The sequence below is a fragment of the Arachis ipaensis genome, chromosome B6, assembly GCF_059453495.1.
Source record: "Arachis ipaensis isolate K30076 ecotype BB chromosome B6, ASM5945349v1, whole genome shotgun sequence".
Lineage (NCBI taxonomy): Eukaryota > Viridiplantae > Streptophyta > Magnoliopsida > Fabales > Fabaceae > Arachis > Arachis ipaensis.
Genome location: NC_142441.1, coordinates 148,451,111 through 148,470,056, shown reverse-complemented (window position 1 = coordinate 148,470,056; position 18,946 = coordinate 148,451,111). Strand labels below are relative to the sequence as shown.

The window sequence follows — 18,946 nt, the reverse complement described above, 5'->3', positions numbered from 1 at the left end:
ATGTTGTTGGGCACGCAGCTGTTTGCGGACAAGTCCGGCAACCGCATTCACATCAGATGGCTTCCGTTTGTAGCTAGGCTGGAGGATATGGGGACCTACAGCTGGGGTTCTGCAGCACTGGCATGGTTGTACCGGTGCATGTGCCGAGTGGCGAACAGGAATGTTATCAAGCTAGCGGGCCCACTTCAGTTACTTCAGTCATGGATTTTCTGGCGATTTCCTCGGTTTAGGCCTGCAGGGTGCAGGGTTTGAGACGTTCAGCTGGCCATTGGCCTCCGACGGGTGTGTCCGGGTTGGCGACAGAGGCCACACCTCTTTGGCCGGTTCGGATCTGCCTTGTCCATATTCGTCCGTATCCTAGTGGATCTCGGACGACCCTCTCTCGCACGCCTCTTGGCAGGGTCCGGAATCACGGTGGGCTCGTCGTAAGGTGGCCAGAAGCCCTCCGGTATCGATGGTGTGAATCCCATCCGGTACACACTGAACACTGAACTAATCTGATACACGCTGTGAACATAAGAGGACCAGGTAACCCGTGAGTAGGCGCAGCATGCAAGTGCGTGCTGGCACGGGAAATGAAGCGCCTGGAAGTACCCGCAGTCACAGGTCCGAGAGGCAAGCGATACTCTGTAGCTACCCAACGAGAAAGAACCAGTAGGAGTGGTCTCTGCTACGGTGAATTCGGAGTTATCTCGGTCATACAAAGTCATCGTGAAGCACCTGGCCATCTTCAAGTTGGCCTCAATGGACTTCACCAAGTGCTGACTGAATTGTTGTCCGGTTCCCATCTGGGCCTCTGCCTCTCTCCCCTTGCGAACAAAGAGTTCCACAAGCCTACCATATGTTGCCTTCACCAGGGAGGATACAGGGAGATTTCTGACACCCTTGAGGATCGAGTTCACACACTCGGAGATATTCGTCGTCATGTGACCGAATCTCCGCCCCTCATCACGATGCTGAGTCCACAAGGAATAATCAATCTGGTTTGCCCACTCACACATCGTCGGGTCCTCAGACCGCAGAATATCAAACCAGTAATCAAACTCAACCTCGGTCTTTGCATACGCTGCATTCACTAGAAGCCTCCGTGCGTCCTTCCCCTTGAAGGTAAGGGCAAAGTTAGCCGCTACGTGTCGAATGCAGAATGCATGGTAGGCAGATGGAGGTAACCACCCTCCGTCAGGAGCCTCAAGCGCAGCCTTGATGCCGTTATGCCTGTCCGATATTACCAGCAGACCCGGCTGTGGTGTCACGTGCTGTCGAAGGTGGGAGAGAAAGAATGTCCACGACTCCGCATTCTCACCCTCGACTAGTGCGAACGCAACAGGTAGAATGTTGGAGTTCCCATCTTGTGCAATCGCGATCAGCAACGTTCCCCCGTACTTGCCATACAGATGTGTGCCGTCAATGCTGATTAGGGGCTTGCAATGACGGAATGCCTCGATGCACGGTGGAAAAGTCCAGAAAATTCTGTGAAAATATGCTTGAGACTCATCTACCTGTCCTCCAACTCGAACGGGGCTTGTCCTTAGGACTGCAACAGTACCAGGCATCGTCAGCTGGACTCCCAACACCCACCTAGGCAGCTCATTGTATGACTCATCCCAGTCACCGTAGATGAGGGCAACATCCTTCTGCTTCGCCATCCAGACCCTCCTGTAAGTCGGCCTAAACCCAAAGTGTGCTGTCGTGGCATTCAGGAGCACCTTGATGCTGACGGATGCATCAGCCCTAACCATTGGCATAATGAACGACGAAATCACATGATAATCCAAACTCCCGTGATCACTCGAGATGGATGTGGCCAGACAAGTGTGAGGTCCATTGTACCGTTTGACCTCCCAAATGCCCTTGCGCTGCCGGAGACTCAGTCGAATCAACCATGTGCACACATTCCCAAACTCAGAACACTTGCCCACATACCGACGATGATCAGACTCCACTACCTTGTACTGTACCCCTCGCCAGATGCTGTAAGTCTTCACACTTAACAGGGCCTCATCTTTATCCTGAAATTGCTGACCAACTTGGAACTTTGTCAGACCAGCAGTCCCTTCCGCATCTCTAGCTCCGAATCCAACAGAGTGCCCTGAAACCCCCTCCTGCCTCATGGCATCCAGGTCCAAAGAGGAAAAATGTGGTGGATACTGCTGTGTGCCAGAACTAGAACCACCGACCGCCAATGCAGGCTCAGTCGCTCCAACCTCATCGCCGCTGTCATCGTCAATTATATCCTGCTCGACGTCGTCCTCCTCTGCATCACCCAACAATCCGTCTCCGACGCCAACCGGTGGAACGCCCTGTAAAGCGTTCGACAGAATATCAAATGATCCTACCTCGTCGCCTACGCCGTCATTGAGATCAACATCAAAAGACGGGGAGGCGACAGGTTGGACTGCTGGCTCATACACAGGGACGGAGGAAGAAGCAACGGCAGGCCTGGAACTGGAACCGGCCGCCGTGGCTACAGTGGTGGTATTCCGGTTCGAACCCCCTGAGCTGGATACCACATCAACCAGCTTTGCCAACAATTTTGGTGTCCTCACCTCCGGAAACTGCCTCCGACAAAGAAACATGACTTGCAGGTCCTCATCACTGCCAATGGTGAAACAATCATACTTCACGGTATCCTGCAGGACTGTGATTGGAATGCGGTAGAAAAACTTCTTTACCCGCTTCGCACCTTCCAGACCAAGTTTTATCAGAACAAATCTAACAAGGTCATCATAGCTCGTCGTTGGATTCACGACAATACATAGAGGATCCTTATCTGTGAACTTCACACCGGAACGAGTTTTCCTCTTAATGGATCCTCTGTGGTGAATTAAAACAACAAAACTCTCCTCACTAGCCATCTTACACCCTCTAATGAGAGCAACTCACGTTTACAACCCTATATATACTGCTCTGTCTACCACTAAATCGAACCATACTGGTTCGAATTAGTTGTTGTGTAATTCGAACCAGCTTGGTTCGAATTACTTGATGCAGCATCTCTCCCTATAATTCGAACCAGTCTGGTTCGAATTATATGTTGCAGCTTCTCCCTAAGTAATTCGAACCAGCTTGGTTCGAATTACTTGAACCAACTACTCTTTCTATAATTCGAACTGGCTTGGTTCGAATTATTAATGATTCGAGTTCGAACCACATTGGTTCGAATTATATAAATATATGGTTTGGCTCATTGCTGAAACGAATTTCACTTTGGCTTATTTAGGTAATTTACAATTTTCCTTGGCTTATTTTAGTTTTTTGCCCCGATAAATATATTAGTGGTTATTTTTATTATTGTTAATAAAAATATAAATAACCGCTAAAAGCCTAAAAGTGATTTTTTTTTTAATGGTGATAGCTCAATTAATTATCCTAGATATATACTATGTAACATGATCTATTACTAACAAGAATTCAAAAAATAAAATCTTCCCACAAGACTAGATAACCATTATTTTTTTCTTGTTGATAATGATCTTATCTGCTCAAATGGAATTTCTTCCCACAAAATTAGCTAACCATGATTTTTTTTTTTTCTCTCTTTGTTAATATTGATCTTATCTGCTTAAATGGAATTTCCTCATTTCGTGCAAATTATTCATGTGCATAGTAGGACCGCACTAATCTTCAATTTCTGAAGTAATAAATATTATTATTTACTCTTTTTTCTTAAAAAAAAATCTATAAATTAAAATAATTGTTATTTTAAAATATCTTTAATATCAAGATGGAGTTAATTATTTTTTTCAATATCACCCATAATTGAATTATCATTAATTATATATTCATTTTTATTCAAGAATAATTTTGTCTATTAATATAATTATAACCTTGTCAAAATAAATTTATTACTTTTCTTAATATATGTGTTTTTAAATAATTATTTTTAAAACAAATGAAGTACATAACAAAAAAGACATAGGAGGTTTGACTTCTTTAATGAGAAGAGATTTAGAGAGATAACACTGCCCTTAATTAGTTTTTGTTGTTGTAGTGATTAAACTCATTGACCCAATATAATGGAGACATTCCATAAAGGTATGTTTTTGCACATGAATTGAACTTTGCTATAAAGTTCATGAAAATGATCATACAAAGTTCAAAGCTTCAAATAATAATCCAAATAGCACCTTCATGCTTGTGATGGATTGTGTTCAAATAAAGGTGCTTTAATTTTTCACCCTTTGTCTCGACATTTATCATGGGAAAGTTGATAATACTCATTGCTCTTCATGCATGTAGCTAGCAACAAGTACTGTAGACACTTGTCATTCACATATTTGACAAAATTAATTAACTTCTTTTCTCTTTTCATTGCATTATCTTGTCATCTCAACTAATTTGTATTTGTATGATTCTCACATTTTTAGCCACCTAAAAATAATAGGCACATACCTAATTAAGTTATTCTTTTGCATTGATTAAAATAATAAATTTAAGCGGTTGTGATTCTTTAATTTTAATACACAATTAGTATACAAAAATTTTATATAAATAACCAACCGTGTATTATTACATTAGCAAGAATAATTAATTTTTGAATTTATTACTCAAAAAGTGATTTAAATGCTTAAATTTAACTAGATAATCGGATAAAATTTTTTATACAACCAATACATTAAAATTAAATTCTTTGATTTATAAATTTAAATGTTGAATTATAACTATTACTAAAAAAGAGAATTATACATAAAGTTTTAAGGTTTTAATTGATGTTTATCCAAAGTAACTTAACGATCGCAAATCTCAAACATATCATGAAATACTTTTTGCCAACATATATAAAACGTTAATCCCTAAAATATTTTATACTAGAGTTCAAACAAACCTTGTTGATCACCGATACATATCATAAACTTAATTGGCATGCATATAATAAGCACCGACTCATGAAAATTCTCTAATAAAAAAAAAAACTTAGTATTAGGAGATAAATTTCACTGTGATTATATTACAAAACATACCATAAACGAACCCTTGTAACGAATCATATATGCAATCACCATGCGTACAATACAATGTAATTTCATCATTCATAGTATATATATCCTAAACCCTAGTAACTAATAACAAACTATTTGATCCTGCTAGAAATAATGAATATCTAAATAAACTAAGCTAATTTTTTCATTTGCATTATTATGTTACTGGATTGGTCAAATAGTTAGTTCCCTCATTCGCTTAAGTAAGTATTGGGGGTTTGAATTCCGCCTTGTGCATGCAGTAACTTATTGGCCAACAGCAGACCCTTAAATGAAGTTTGAATCTGCGACGAATTAATTATTGGCCTGTCGAGTACCGTGGACAAAAAAAAAAGCTACTAGCTAATGTCATTCTCATCACTATTTACCAACTTACCATTACCACCATTCCTACCACTCTCCACAACCATTATCACTATTGTGATCATCCTTATTTTCTTTGATAATTAAAGCCTTCACTACCACCATTGCAACTAAATATGTTGTTGCTTTCATAGCTACTATATAATGTTCACTATTGATTCCACACAACACACACCCTTTAATTTCCATCACTATTGCTTTTCCAATTTCCCAAAAACGTGTACATGAAAGATTCTCCAAACATGAAATGAAGTCCTTGTATAATTAAATTGAAATTTCAGACCCACTAAGAAAATAAATGAAAAAAAAAATAGAAGGAGTGAGTCACTTATCATGATTTAACAGAATGAGGTAAGTAGAAAAAGGAAAATTTGCCTTTTATCTTTTTGGCACATGAAAGAATTGTTGCACATCATGAGGAATAAGGACACTATAGTGAATGAGGTACTCATACATAGGACAATGGCAAAACTAAAAGAGTGGGTTCTCCACAAAATTCTTAGTGGAATTAAGCCACGCTCAACTTAACTAGAAAACACCCTTCTTCAAATACTTCTACAATTGCATGGGTCCCACACATGACACACTTCCATCTTCAACCCTTTTCACCCTACTTTCATGCCAATGCCCAATGCCATTCTTTTTTCTAAAAAAATTTATTTTGCAATCAAATTCTATTTTATAGTATTTGTAAAGTCCCATATAAATTGGAAAGAATAATGAAGCATCCTCTCAAAAGCTATGGACACCTCTCTCTTCTTGACGCATTTTGATGGATGAATAAGGAGGATTTTGTTATTATTTCTACCATCAAGAATAAAATCGTAAAACTCAGAATGCCAAAACAAATAATATCTACAAGAGGGTTAACTGAAATATTTCAAATAGTATTAAAATTAGTATTCGAATCGATGTATCAACGTGGACATTGGACTCAACTAAGGAATGGAGTGTAAAATTCCACCATAATTGAAGAGAGAATAAAATATGTCTTAAAAGAGTATGAAAAATCTTACCATCATTTCTACCATCAAAAACAAATTCGTAAGGTCCAAAATATTAAAATGGATAATATTTACAAGTTGAGATGTTACAATAATATTTATTTTTATCAGTTCTATCATTTTGTGTATACTTTCATTTAAATTCTCAAACTTTCGTATATTTTTTTATCATTAGATTAAGTTGGAAGTCCATAATACTATATTTTCAATTATTGTTTCATATTCAACTAGTAGAGTCTAATTAAGCATTTGATTATAACGTGTTTGATTTTTGATAATATGTAATAAAAATATTTTGTTAAAAAATAGATTTAATTTAACAATTCAAAACCCTTATATATTAGCTAGCAAATAGAAACTCATTACTATTGACAATAAATAATGCAATTCCACTGAGAAACAATATACCATCACTACAACAATTTCGGCAGATAGCGACGAAAATTTTGCAGCGGTTTTAAGCAAAACGTCAACCTGCAACACATATAGCGACGGTTATTGGTTGGAGTTGCAATCAGGACTACATTTAGCGGCGATTTTTCTTGAACTGTCGCTATATTTTAATCAGGCTTGCATTTTGCGGCGTCTTTTCAAAAACCGCCGCTATATGTACCGTCGGGTGAGTTATTGTTTTACATTTTGCGGCGCTTTTGTTTAAACCGCCGCAAAATGCGTATTACCACGTATTGCAATGTTTCTTTAGTAATAACCATCTGAGTATAATCTAGTTAAGTAAACACTACTTTTTTAAGCTGCATATGTTTAAATCATTGTTACTTGAACTCGTAATACTTTTTCTACATTCGTTTTACGTAAAAAAAAATTCACAAGTTAAATAAGCTATATATGTTAACTCATGTGAACAAATTTACCAATAAGATTTTCTTGTTTACTTTATTGGCAATTAAATTTACATTCAAACATGGATGTAAAAGAAGAAAATAAAATCATACTCTGAACTAATTAAAAATCAAACATTTTCTAAAAATAATAATTATAAATATTTTCTATAAAATATTAAAAATAATAATTAAAAATATTTTCTACAAGTCATTAAAAATTCAAAACTTTATAATTTTACTAAAATTATAATTTTAAATTATATTTTTTTATTTTAATGGTTTGTTGATCATTTATTAAAATAAAAAATTTAAAATTTTTTTAAATAACAATCTTAACTTGTATTCTTAGATATAAGAATTCATAATAACTAAATTCAAAATTAATTAATATTTTATTAAAATTAAATACTAAATAGAATAAAAATATTTTTATGTGAAAATCAATCAATCATCTGCATATTATCGTGGTTAATAGATTCAATAATGCTAACTGACCAACAAAATATAATGTTTTTGGCAAATATTTCACTAATTTTAAATATTAAAGACTAAATTCTAAATCTTAATAAATATTTTTAGAAAATATTTGATTTTTAATAATTTATAAAAAAATATTTATAATTATTATTTTTTATTTATGATTGAATGTCCTCTTTATTGAATTCATTATGGATATTATTAAATGTACTCTTTATTGTACTCTTTATATACACTTGGATCATATATAAATAGATGTAAATTAATTCGATCTACTATGGTAAAAAATTAATTCGAAGCTGACCCATTCGAATTACTAAGGACGTCCTAGCGTGCATAATTCGAATCACCCTGATTCGAACTACCCTAAGACTACATGCAAGCATAATTCAAATTGGACAAATTCAAATTACAAGCATTACTACTAATTCGAATAGGACTAATTCAAATTAGTGTTGGTTTGTCTAATTCGAATGAGACTGATTCGAATTACATAAGAATGTGCTTTTAGGTAATGTTGGTAATGTTTTTCAATTTGGTAGAATTATGTAATTTGGTCCTCCATTTGATTTAATTGTTCATTTTACCCAATATATAAGGTGCATATAATAACTATGATTAGATATAAAGTATACAACAAAAAATTGTGTGGCAATCAAATGTGTTTATATGATATATATAATTATTAGCGCTATATACATCGAAGAGATATTTTGCTTGGTGGTAACATGACATTATTAAAGCTTTTCCTTCTTCCAGGTTCCAGATTCGAGCCCTACCTTCTTCGTTTGTGGAAGGTTTTACATAGTAGATATTCTAAGGTTCGAGCCCTACCTTCTTCGTTTGTGGAAGGTTTTACATAGTTGATATTCTACAGTGATCCACACGTTGTAGGTCTATTGGTGGAAGCGCGGGTTTAATGATTGAGTCGGTTGGACCACCGAACGGTCCGGTTCGATTATAATAACTATGAACGAAAATACTAAAATTTAGCGGCAGTTGCAAACCGCCACAAAATTGATAGACGTTTAGCGGCGATTATTCCAGTAGTTAGCTAAAACCGCCCCTAACCGTTTACCCGCAACTTATCTTCCAGCGTTTGGTTTAACCGCCGCAATATGTTTGGCGGCAGTTAAAAACCACCACAATATAGCCCCATAACCGCCGCTATCTGCCAAAATTGTTGTAGTGCATTAGCTAACATCATCTAAATTTAGCCAATTCTTTTTTAAAATTATCTTTTATATATATATATATATATATATATATATATTCACAACTTCTTTCACATTTTTTTAATTTTCTTTTCAACACCACTCTTAATATTGTCATATCTTTATTCTTCACTATCAATAGTCACTTTACAACTTAAAGCCTTAAACATTAAATCCTAATAACATTCACTACAAAAAAAATGTCACCCAACATTTCGTCAGTAATATCACGATAATATTAAAATGCTAGAAAATTACTAAAATAATAGACAACACGATTGTCGATTTTAATATTTTATTTTTAATATTTTTATTTTATTTTATCGACGAAAAATTTAACCGTCAATTTTTAGCGTCGATAATTACATTATTTTTTATAGTAATTTTTAAATATTAAAAAATAAAAAATATTAAAAATAAAATTAGTTGATGTTGGTTAATATAAGTTATTTTTGAAATAATAATTGACTCTGAGAAAAAATAAAATAAAAAAAATTGGGAATTTAAGATTGGGAGGAGGATTGACATGAATAGTACCCCCACTAGTAACACATACACAGAAACACATTGTGGGTGGTATTATCAAAGATTGGCTTGACCACAACACACCATATAAAATGAATGGGTGGTCACTCATATAATTAAATAAAAATATCCAACATGGTTGATGGGCCTACCAAATTATCCTTTGTATCCAATGAAACAATAACATGTGTATCCGCGTGGCACTTTTTGTTGCCCTCGTGTGCATGCTTTTGTGGGTCCCACCCACAATCAGCACCACCATTGCATGCACCAAAATTGGATCAAAAACCCCTTTAAATTTCATTGATTATATTCCTACCTCCAACAACTTTCCGCGCGTGCTAATTGGTGATTCCTACTTCTTCATTGTTCAAGCAGACACCCAAAAAGTTGTTTAAATTTGTCCACACATGCATAACAACAAGAACAACATCAATGTCTAACGTTAATGGATAAATATGATTATGGATTACCAGCTAGGCTTTGCCAATGGCAATGGCATATTTGTAGCCACCACCATAAAAGAGAAAACCAACCAGCACCATTCTAGTACATTGGTACACCAATGTGTACCACCAATCCTAGAGAGTTACATTGTTTTCGGGTATTAACAAATATCAAGTATAGATAAAATAAATTCTTTTTTTTATTATTATATTATTGGTTTCGAGTTTAAATTTTAGAAATGAGATATATCTATATGCAAAGACTGTTTGAATAATGTCATGAAATCACTTTGTCAAAAATTTAAACTGGAGGAGGTAACACATCTTTTAAGTAAGAACTTTTATTTTGGGTTTACTTAATTTTTTATATAGATTTTTTTATTTTTTTATTTATTTTATGTTTTTTTTTTTTTTTTGGTTCAACAAGGATTGAATTATGAACCTTTCGATAGTAAAAACTATAATATAATATCATGGAACCATTTTTTTAAAAACTTTACTAAACTAAGCCGACGTGAAATGTATCTAAGATCTATATTATCTTATAGATATTACATGTTCTAAGATTATGCAAAATATTAGGTTTTCTTCAACATTTTAAAATGTATATTTTTTGGTAGTTAATAACAATTGTTTGGAAGATTTATTTTATTGAAAAAAAATTGACTTTTAAAACTTAAATGTTGAAATTAAAAATTGTTTTGACATATTTTTTAATTTAGATGTAATTTTTTCTTTTTAAAAAATACTTTCAATTTCTACTTTGTATATGATCATAAGACGAAGTTTAACAAAGCCAATCTTTAAGTAGTTAGATATTTTGAAACTCCCAATATTAATAAGCTAAGGATGCGTTTAGTTTGTATTTTTATTTTTTGTTTATATTTTTAATATTTTTTATTTTTAAAGTTTTATAAAAAATAAAAATTTAAAACAAAAAAAATTATTATTTTTTTTTATAAAATTTAAAAATAAAAAATATTAAAAACGATTTAAGGTTTTTGTCATCAATTATTAAAATGAAACTAATACACATTGAGTAATGTAACACTCTAACTTTTAGCATGTCATGATCGTGCCAAAAGTAACGCATTATTAACCTGTTTTTCTTATTAACTATTTAATATTGAGCCTTTAGTTCGGTATCGCATTTCAGTTTTATAGAAAACTCCAAAAAATTATTTTTAGTAATTAAAATTACATATCAAAGATCTTTAAATAATAATAATCACATAATTATTAATAATAATAAGTGCTATACAAATAAATTCAATATAAAACTCGAATACAATACCTATCCATCTGGATAAAATAAAACTTAAAGCAACAAGGGTGAGGGAACTCTATAAAAAATAACAGGAATCACAAGTAAATTTACTACTCATCCGCAGCTTCATATTGAACCTTCGAGCCTGTCACTGAAAGGTGGAAGATTTTGGGGTGAGAACAAAACCACATGTTCTCAGTAGGGAATGGGAATGCCGAAAGAGTTATGAAATAAATTGCAAATAATTAACTTTATTCAATAAAACTATATTTTTATCAAACATTTTGAAAATACTTTTTACTATTACTTTATATAATTAATTACCTTCTTTAAATTCCGAACTTAAGACAAATCTCAATCACAACCTCAATACTTAGTCACCTCAATACACAAACTAATAGCATAAGAAACAGATCAACACACAAACAAATAGCAATAAGACAAACAATACAATCACAGAGAGACAAGATAAGCAAACACAATCAAATGTAAATGGGCAAACAATGATGATGCATGTCTAGTCCTATCGCAGGTAATGAGCTCATTTGTCGGTTTCGACCCGCACCCGACGCAATCCGACTCGCAAGTCAAATAAGGTATTCCAGCGGCATAACCTCTGCAAGGTCTCAAACCTTTGCAGGCGCTGATTCTCCAGCTGAAGTATGCCGAACATGACCTCTGCAAGTACTTGCAGGCGCTGATTCTCCAGCTGAAGCATGTGCCACTTTCTCCTGGAAGCCATTCCATACACACGGGCATCCCCGCACAATGATTCACATATAAAGCCCACAGCTTAACATTTTTCCATCGGCACCATAACCATTTACTTTTCATCACCCTCTCGTGACCTTTTAAACATTTCATAATCACACGTGCCATGTTCTTTTCTCATTCTTTCTTTTTCTTAACAAACCAAATGCATATCATAACTTAAAATAAAATCTCTTCTCAAAAAAGTGAATTTAAAAGATTATACTTTTCTTAATAAATCGGATTGAAAATAAATCTTTCCATAATAATTCAAAATCAAACAATATTCATAAATCAGATTGGCTTTTAAATAACGTCTTAAACAAAGTTTTGGAGTTTTATAAAAATTTCGGCAACATTTTCTCTAAAATTCGGAGTATGCCACTCTTTCAGGGTTCCAACCAAATTATTTCTAATTCTCAGAAAACATTTTTGATAACTCAAACGAATCAAATTCAGTACTAAAAATCTATTTTCAATTCTCACATATTATTTCCGATAAATCAGCAGGTCAAGTCCAATATCCAAAATATTTATAAATCTGAAAATCAAACTAGTTCTAATGTCAAAATCTTTTCTAACTCTCAATTTATTTTTTTAAAAACAAATATTTAATATAATATAATAACTAATAAATAATTAATTATTTAATTTTTAAAAATTTGGGGTGTTATAAGTAAAATTCTATCAAATTGCATTTTTACTTTGTAATATAGGGGTTACTTAAAGTGCACACTAAAAGAAGACTGTAACATTTAATTAAGTTGCATATAGTCTTAAAAACTAAAAACATTTAACTAGAAAAAAGTACATAATAGTAGTTTAAGTGCAATAATTTTGGCTATTGCAAAGGGCAGATACTGGTTGGTGAGGTCCAAATGCTGAATTTGGAGGGTGCATTAATGTGACACTGGCTGGTATGATTGTCGGTAACAGAATAATTACTTATGTCGCCACTTAATTATTCCATATACTATAGCTAGTGGATCATGCTATTAAAATATTCATAAATAATATTCATAATTTAATTTTATTCATCATGGAGTAGCTATAAAAGGAGAGTGCATCCCACTATTGGCACACCCCAACAACAAATACATACATTCTTAGACTAAATCAATTAAACATGGGTGAGGCTCCTCAACTTCTCTATGTTAATGGTTTCTCAAAATTTTGCCATGTAACTCAAAAAAACCATGCCAATGGTATTCTTCATAATAATAATAACCACCATGAGTTCTCAAGGTTTGGCCCTGAAAATCAACAAAAGAATGGAAGTAATGGTAACTATGATTCCTCATCATGGTATGAGGAAGTCATTGACGATGATCTCAAATGGTCCTTCAAACTCAATAGGTTCGTAATCTTTTATCTAATTTACTCTCTAATGCACACTCCAAATCAATTAATTAAGATATATATATACTTGTTTCGTTCTCTAGTATATGTCACTGTTACTTTTTATATATTAAATATAAGGTTTAATTATTATTTTTTTATAATTTTATCGGATTTTTAATTAGATTATTTTAATTTTTTTTAACAAATACAATATTCACTATTATACAAATTACTTTTAAAAGGTATTCATTTTATTTTTACCGGCAATAAAAATAGTTATAAATATATTTACCAATAATTAGACATTAGTCATTTTATACTTTGTTGCTAAAATTTTTTAGTGGCAATTATATAATTGTTAGTAAAAACCTTTTTAATGGTCACAAAAAATATATAATTGGTATTATAACATATGATAATAACGACAAATATATAATTGCTACAAAAATATAAGCTAAATAAGATATCTAGTAATCATTATGTTATTGTCACTAAAAATATTTTTGTTATAATGATTTTTTAGAATTTTTATTTTTGTGATTGATGTTTGATGAAAACTTATGAAATATTCTAAAATATATATTTTAGGATTATTACATTTTCTTCTAAAAAAATAACTAATAAGAATTAAATTATAAATTTTTATAATAAATTGAATATATCTGAATTAGAAATAGTTAGAGTCTAATAGAATTTATATTAAAATTTAGGTTAAGTACATTATAATAGTAAAACAAATGAAGATTTTACAATCATTTTTAGTATTTTCTTTATTGTTTGAAAGATAATTTTAGTTTCAAGTAACTTCATCAACCATTTTTTTTTTTTAAATCTTCAACAGGGTGCTCCACAAAGGGGTTAGCAAGTACCAAGACATAGCTCTTTTGGATACAAAGCGTTTTGGAAAGGTTTGAAATTGATTTTTTTTTTTTCTCTTCTATTCTAGTTATATATCTATGTTATAATTATTTAATAATTTTTGAACATGTAATTTATTTTACTCTGTATGAATACCAATTATATTATTATTAGATTTTATGATAGTTCATATTCTGTTGCAACAAATCTTTTTATACACTTATATTATGTTTAAATAATGTTATTCTTTCCATTTATATTGTGAATAGGCTTTGATGATTGATGGAAAGATGCAGAGTGCTGAATCAGATGAGTTTATTTATCATGAATGCTTGATTCATCCCTCCCTTTTATGCCACCCCAAGTAAGTATTAATATTGTGTATAATTTTTTTTATGAAAACCATTTTTTGGTCTCTTAATGATTTTTCTCCTTTTAGATCTTCTTGAAGTATTATATGCTATAAAATATGCCTAAGATTTGCATTTAAGAGTCATGCAATTCTTAAAATTTGAGTAGACAAATTAAACTCGTAGAGAATACTTAAGTTACTAAGATAGCGTTTATTTTAAGGTACTGGGACGGAGACTGGAAGACTGAGATTTAGTATCATATTTGTTGGTCTAGAGATTGGTACTAAAATTTCAGTTCCTGTACTCAAAATTTCAGTATTTCAGTACCTTTAAAAAGTCGAGATACAGAGGACTGAAATTTTTGAGAACGAAGACTGAAATTTTAATACCATTTTTACCTAAAATACCCTCATTTCAATTAATTAATTCCAACTTTACGTTTTGTGCAAATTAAATTAGAGTTTCATTATTATTTCAGTCTCTGTCTCACATTTCAAATTAAATTAGAGTTTCATTATTATTTCAGTCTCTGTCTCACATTTTACACCAAACACAATACTAAGACTTATTTCATTCTCTCTCTCAATTTTAGTCTTTCTCCCAAACACTACCTAAAAGACTTATATAATTTATTTAAGCTTTTATAGTTCAAAGAAAGTAATAAGTAGATTGATTTGATTTCATAAACTTTGTCAAAAATGTTTATTCTAAAATCATTAACTAGGCGACACTGACTTCATCTTCGTTTTAAAAAATTGTTAGTTGCAAGATCACAAATATTTCACATGCTTTATATATGCTTCTATTGGTGGTTGGGCTTGATTGGGTTTTTTGCTTTTGGTGAACTCTAGCCTTTGACTAATATCAAGAGACATAAAAAACTGAAATGTTTGTTGTAATTATTTTTATGAGATGTTGTATCAACTTGTTTACTATCTATAATTGAATAGAATATTATGATTTATTTAATAGCAAATGATAATTCAGTTGATCATATATCTTTTAAAAAAATGACAAATACACATATCATAATTTATCACAATAAAATAAATAAAAAAAATTGTTATTGTGGCAGCCCAAAAAAGGTGTTTATTATGGGAGGAGGTGAAGGTTCTGCTGCTAGGGAAGCCCTCAAACATAAGACAATAGACAAAGTTGTCATGTGCGACATAGACCAGGTTACTTTCTACATCCTAGCTATCCATAAAATTTAAGAAGTTTTTATATATGGATAGGGTGACAATTTAAAAGAAAAAAAAAATCATAACAATAACTATATATGATGTAGATATTGGAAGCATGGTGCATTATTAATTAATTATAAATAATTTTTTCTGAATTGTTGTAGGAGGTGGTAGATTTCTGTAGGAAATATTTGACTGTGAATAGGGAGACATTTTATCACAGGAAGCTTGACCTTGTCATCAATGATGCCAAGTAAGTATATATATAATTGAAAAAGAACGTAAAAATGTGACTAAAAATATGTTGTTAGATTATTAAATTAAGAGAATTAGTTTGATGACTAAAAGTGTTTTTAAAAAATATCCCCGTGTCAAAAGAAATGAAAAAAATATTAGAAGATTAATACAATTTATTATTTTTTGTCAATAATTAGTTATTAATATTTAAAAATATGATTAAAAATATATTATTAAATTATTAAACTAAAAAAATTAGTTTAATAACTAAAAATAATAATTAAAAATAATAAATTCTGCTCGCTCTTGAATATTTCTTGTAAAAAATTTGAGGATGAATTTTGCATTTTAAGGGCTGAGTTGGAAAAGAGAAAGGAGAAGTATGATGTGATTGTTGGAGATTTGGCTGACCCACTTGAAGATGGGCCTTGCTATCAACTCTACACCAAATCCTTTTATGAGAAAATCTTGAAGCCCAAGCTCAATGATCATGGCATTTTTGTCACCCAGGTAAATTATTGTGATTATTAAACATATAAGATTTCATAAGATAATGTTCTTTATAAATAATAAGTTTATATTTTAAAAATAAAAAAATATTGTATTTTGTGCAGGCTGGACCAGCAGGTATATTCACACACAAGGAGGTCTTCACTTCCATATATAACACAATCAAACAGGTCTTCAACTGTAAGATGATCCAATTTAAGACCCTTTTTTATTTTTTATTTTTTCAGAGGGTCAATCTTTTTTTAGCTATTTATTTATTTATTTATTATTATTATTATTATTATTATTATTATTATTATTATTATTATTATTATTAAATTTAAGGATATTATTTTCATTCAACTTAATACAATTTTTTTTTCTTATCCCTTGTAGATGTGATGGTATATTCCACTCATGTACCATCTTTTGCTGATACATGGGGATGGGTTATGGTATGTGAAAATTTAAAAACTATGCTTATTTTTCTAATTAATTGTAATTGTAATTAATAATTAATCAATCTTCTTTATTACATGATCATATATGCTAATTCAATTTAGGCTTCTGATGAACCATTATCAATTGGTGCTGAGGAAATGGACAAAAGAATCAAAGCAAGGATAGATGGAGAATTGCTTTATCTAAATGGTGCTTGGTTCCAATCAGCTGCTACCATGAATAAGACTGTTTCACAATCGTAAGTCCATTCCTTCTTAATAAAATTCATCTTTTTTTATTATTACTTAATTAACACTCTAAATTTTAAATACTAAACTCTAAACTCAGCTTAATAGTATAAAAATAAACTGTTGGTTAAAAATGTTGACTTCTATATTTTTCAGTATATAATCTATGACTTTACGTGTTCAAAAAATCAAAATATTCAAACTGTTTTTTGTCTATCTTTTTATATAATAGTAAAAAAAAACTACATATATAGCTTAATGTTGAAGTTTAAACTACAAGGTTAAATTACTCTATTAATATCTATAATTTTACTAAATTTATAATTAAATTTTTACACTTTAAAATTTTTAATTATTGAGTTCTTATACTAATTTTAAATTTATATCACATCTTATTATTACAAAAATCTTTAACTTAAAAGAATATACTTAGCATATTCACTAGTGGCACTATTAAAAAAATCAGTTTTAGCAACCATTTATTTTATTTTTAGCAACAATAAAAATAATTGTTAATATATTTATTGATAATTAGACATTAACTGTCTTATATTTTGTCGCTAAAAAATTCAAACAACAATTATCTAATGCCGGTAAAGATATTTTTAATGGTCGCAAAAAGTATATAATTACTGTAAAAACATAAATTAAATAAGTAGTACAGTAGTTAATCACTAAAAATTTATCACTAAAAGACTAAAAATAATTTTTGTTATAATGTGATGTGAGATGGAAAAAAATATTTTTGTAACGTTTACTGTTAAAAAAATCTAATTACAAATATAAAACTAATAGAAAACTAATAGAGATCTAATTAAAATTATTTTAAATATAAAAATTTAATTATAGGCTTAGAAAAATTATAGCAACCATCGAATTGATTTAACCTAAAATATATTCAATAATGAGATTTGACAAGAATTTAATGGGTGGCGCAGGTTGAAGAACGAAACTCACGTGTACACAGAAGAAAATGCTAGATTTATTCCTGGGCATGGTGTGGCTTATCGTCTCTAAAGTTTGGAACTATAAATATAGGGAAATCCTTGCATACTCTTTCAAATACTGCATTAGTCTAAATTTAACTTTAGCGTGTGTTTGTATTAGTCTATTAGAGTAAAGATGAGAGATAATTTTTCACAAATAAATTTCGTGTCGATAATTCTCTCCCATTTTTACTCAAACCAAACGCATTGTAAAGTTGATCCGAGCCAACATTCAATTTTTGTAATACATGCAATAATAATGCATGTGTTCATTAGCATAGTAGTGCAATAGTGTTAGAGTATGTAAGAATTTGCTTGTACAGATTTACAAAGGTTGAAGGGCTCAAAATTCAAATCAATAAGCACAACAAATATCAATCAATAGTTTGGAATTTGTTTCAAGAACATGACTCCAGAAATTTGATTAAACTTCAACGCAATGTTCCTACTTTAATACTTGGACTCAAAAGTTATGATACATAAAATTAATTAACTCAACTAATTTTACTACAAATTTCACGAACGGAAATGTTTAGTAACCAAAGAAAACCAGCCAAAAACAATCATAACTTGCCTTATTTAGCATTTATTAATTGTTGTGACAATTAATTAATACTAAATAAGACAAGTTCTGGCTGTTCATTTTGTCTACTCTTTCAGGAATTGGTAAATTATAATAAACCATAAAATATAGATCTTTTAGGGTAAAGTAAAATATCTGCCCAATATTAAAAAAAAAAAAACAAATAGTAAAAATATAAAAAGGTCATGCCCCAATAGTTACTTCTGATTGATTTTGGTTGGTTTCATTAGGCCATTTTCGTAGTAATCTATTTTACTAACGAAAATGTGATTACCAAATTTAGGAATATTTTTATTTGGCGCAAACGTGTAAACCAAAATTTCAATTTAGCACTGAAATGAGATTCCACAAGTCCATAT

General features: G+C 31.1%; 2 protein-coding genes across 2 annotated transcripts; one reads left to right on the top strand and one right to left on the bottom strand.

Moving 5' to 3' along the window:
* Nucleotides 1-257: 257 nt before the first annotated feature.
* Nucleotides 258-1,739, bottom strand: LOC107647696 (uncharacterized). Its single transcript, XM_088491174.1, has 2 exons — nt 819-1,739; nt 258-728 (listed from the first exon to the last, which is right to left on the bottom strand). Exons 1-2 carry the CDS (start codon nt 1,737-1,739, stop codon nt 258-260), a joined length of 1,392 nt encoding a protein of 463 aa, XP_088347300.1.
* An 11,215-nt stretch (nt 1,740-12,954) lies between these two features.
* On the top strand, nt 12,955-18,409 carry ACL5 (S-adenosyl-L-methionine-dependent methyltransferases superfamily protein). Its single transcript, XM_088491932.1, has 10 exons — nt 12,955-13,223; nt 14,050-14,116; nt 14,336-14,430; nt 15,495-15,597; nt 15,768-15,856; nt 16,194-16,350; nt 16,455-16,530; nt 16,726-16,784; nt 16,893-17,029; nt 17,957-18,409. The coding sequence occupies exons 1-10, from the start codon at nt 12,994-12,996 to the stop codon at nt 18,033-18,035; spliced, it is 1,092 nt and encodes a 363-aa protein (XP_088348058.1). The 5' UTR covers nt 12,955-12,993; the 3' UTR covers nt 18,036-18,409.
* The last annotated feature ends 537 nt before the right edge of the window (nt 18,410-18,946 follow it).

What these genes read in the sequence shown, in the direction of transcription:
- LOC107647696 (XM_088491174.1), bottom strand. Translation starts at nt 1,739, where the DNA reads ATGGTTAGGGCTGATGCATCCGTCAGCATCAAGGTGCTCCTGAATGCC. An exon ending in GTAGGCTTGTGGAACTCTTT is followed by an intron (nt 729 to 818) that starts GTTCGCAAGGGG and finishes GCCAACTTGAAG; the next exon opens with ATGGCCAGGTGCTTCACGAT.
- ACL5 (XM_088491932.1), top strand. Translation starts at nt 12,994, where the DNA reads ATGGGTGAGGCTCCTCAACTTCTCTATGTTAATGGTTTCTCAAAATTT. An exon ending in ATACAAAGCGTTTTGGAAAG is followed by an intron (nt 14,117 to 14,335) that starts GTTTGAAATTGA and finishes TATTGTGAATAG; the next exon opens with GCTTTGATGATTGATGGAAA. An exon ending in ATACATGGGGATGGGTTATG is followed by an intron (nt 16,785 to 16,892) that starts GTATGTGAAAAT and finishes AATTCAATTTAG; the next exon opens with GCTTCTGATGAACCATTATC.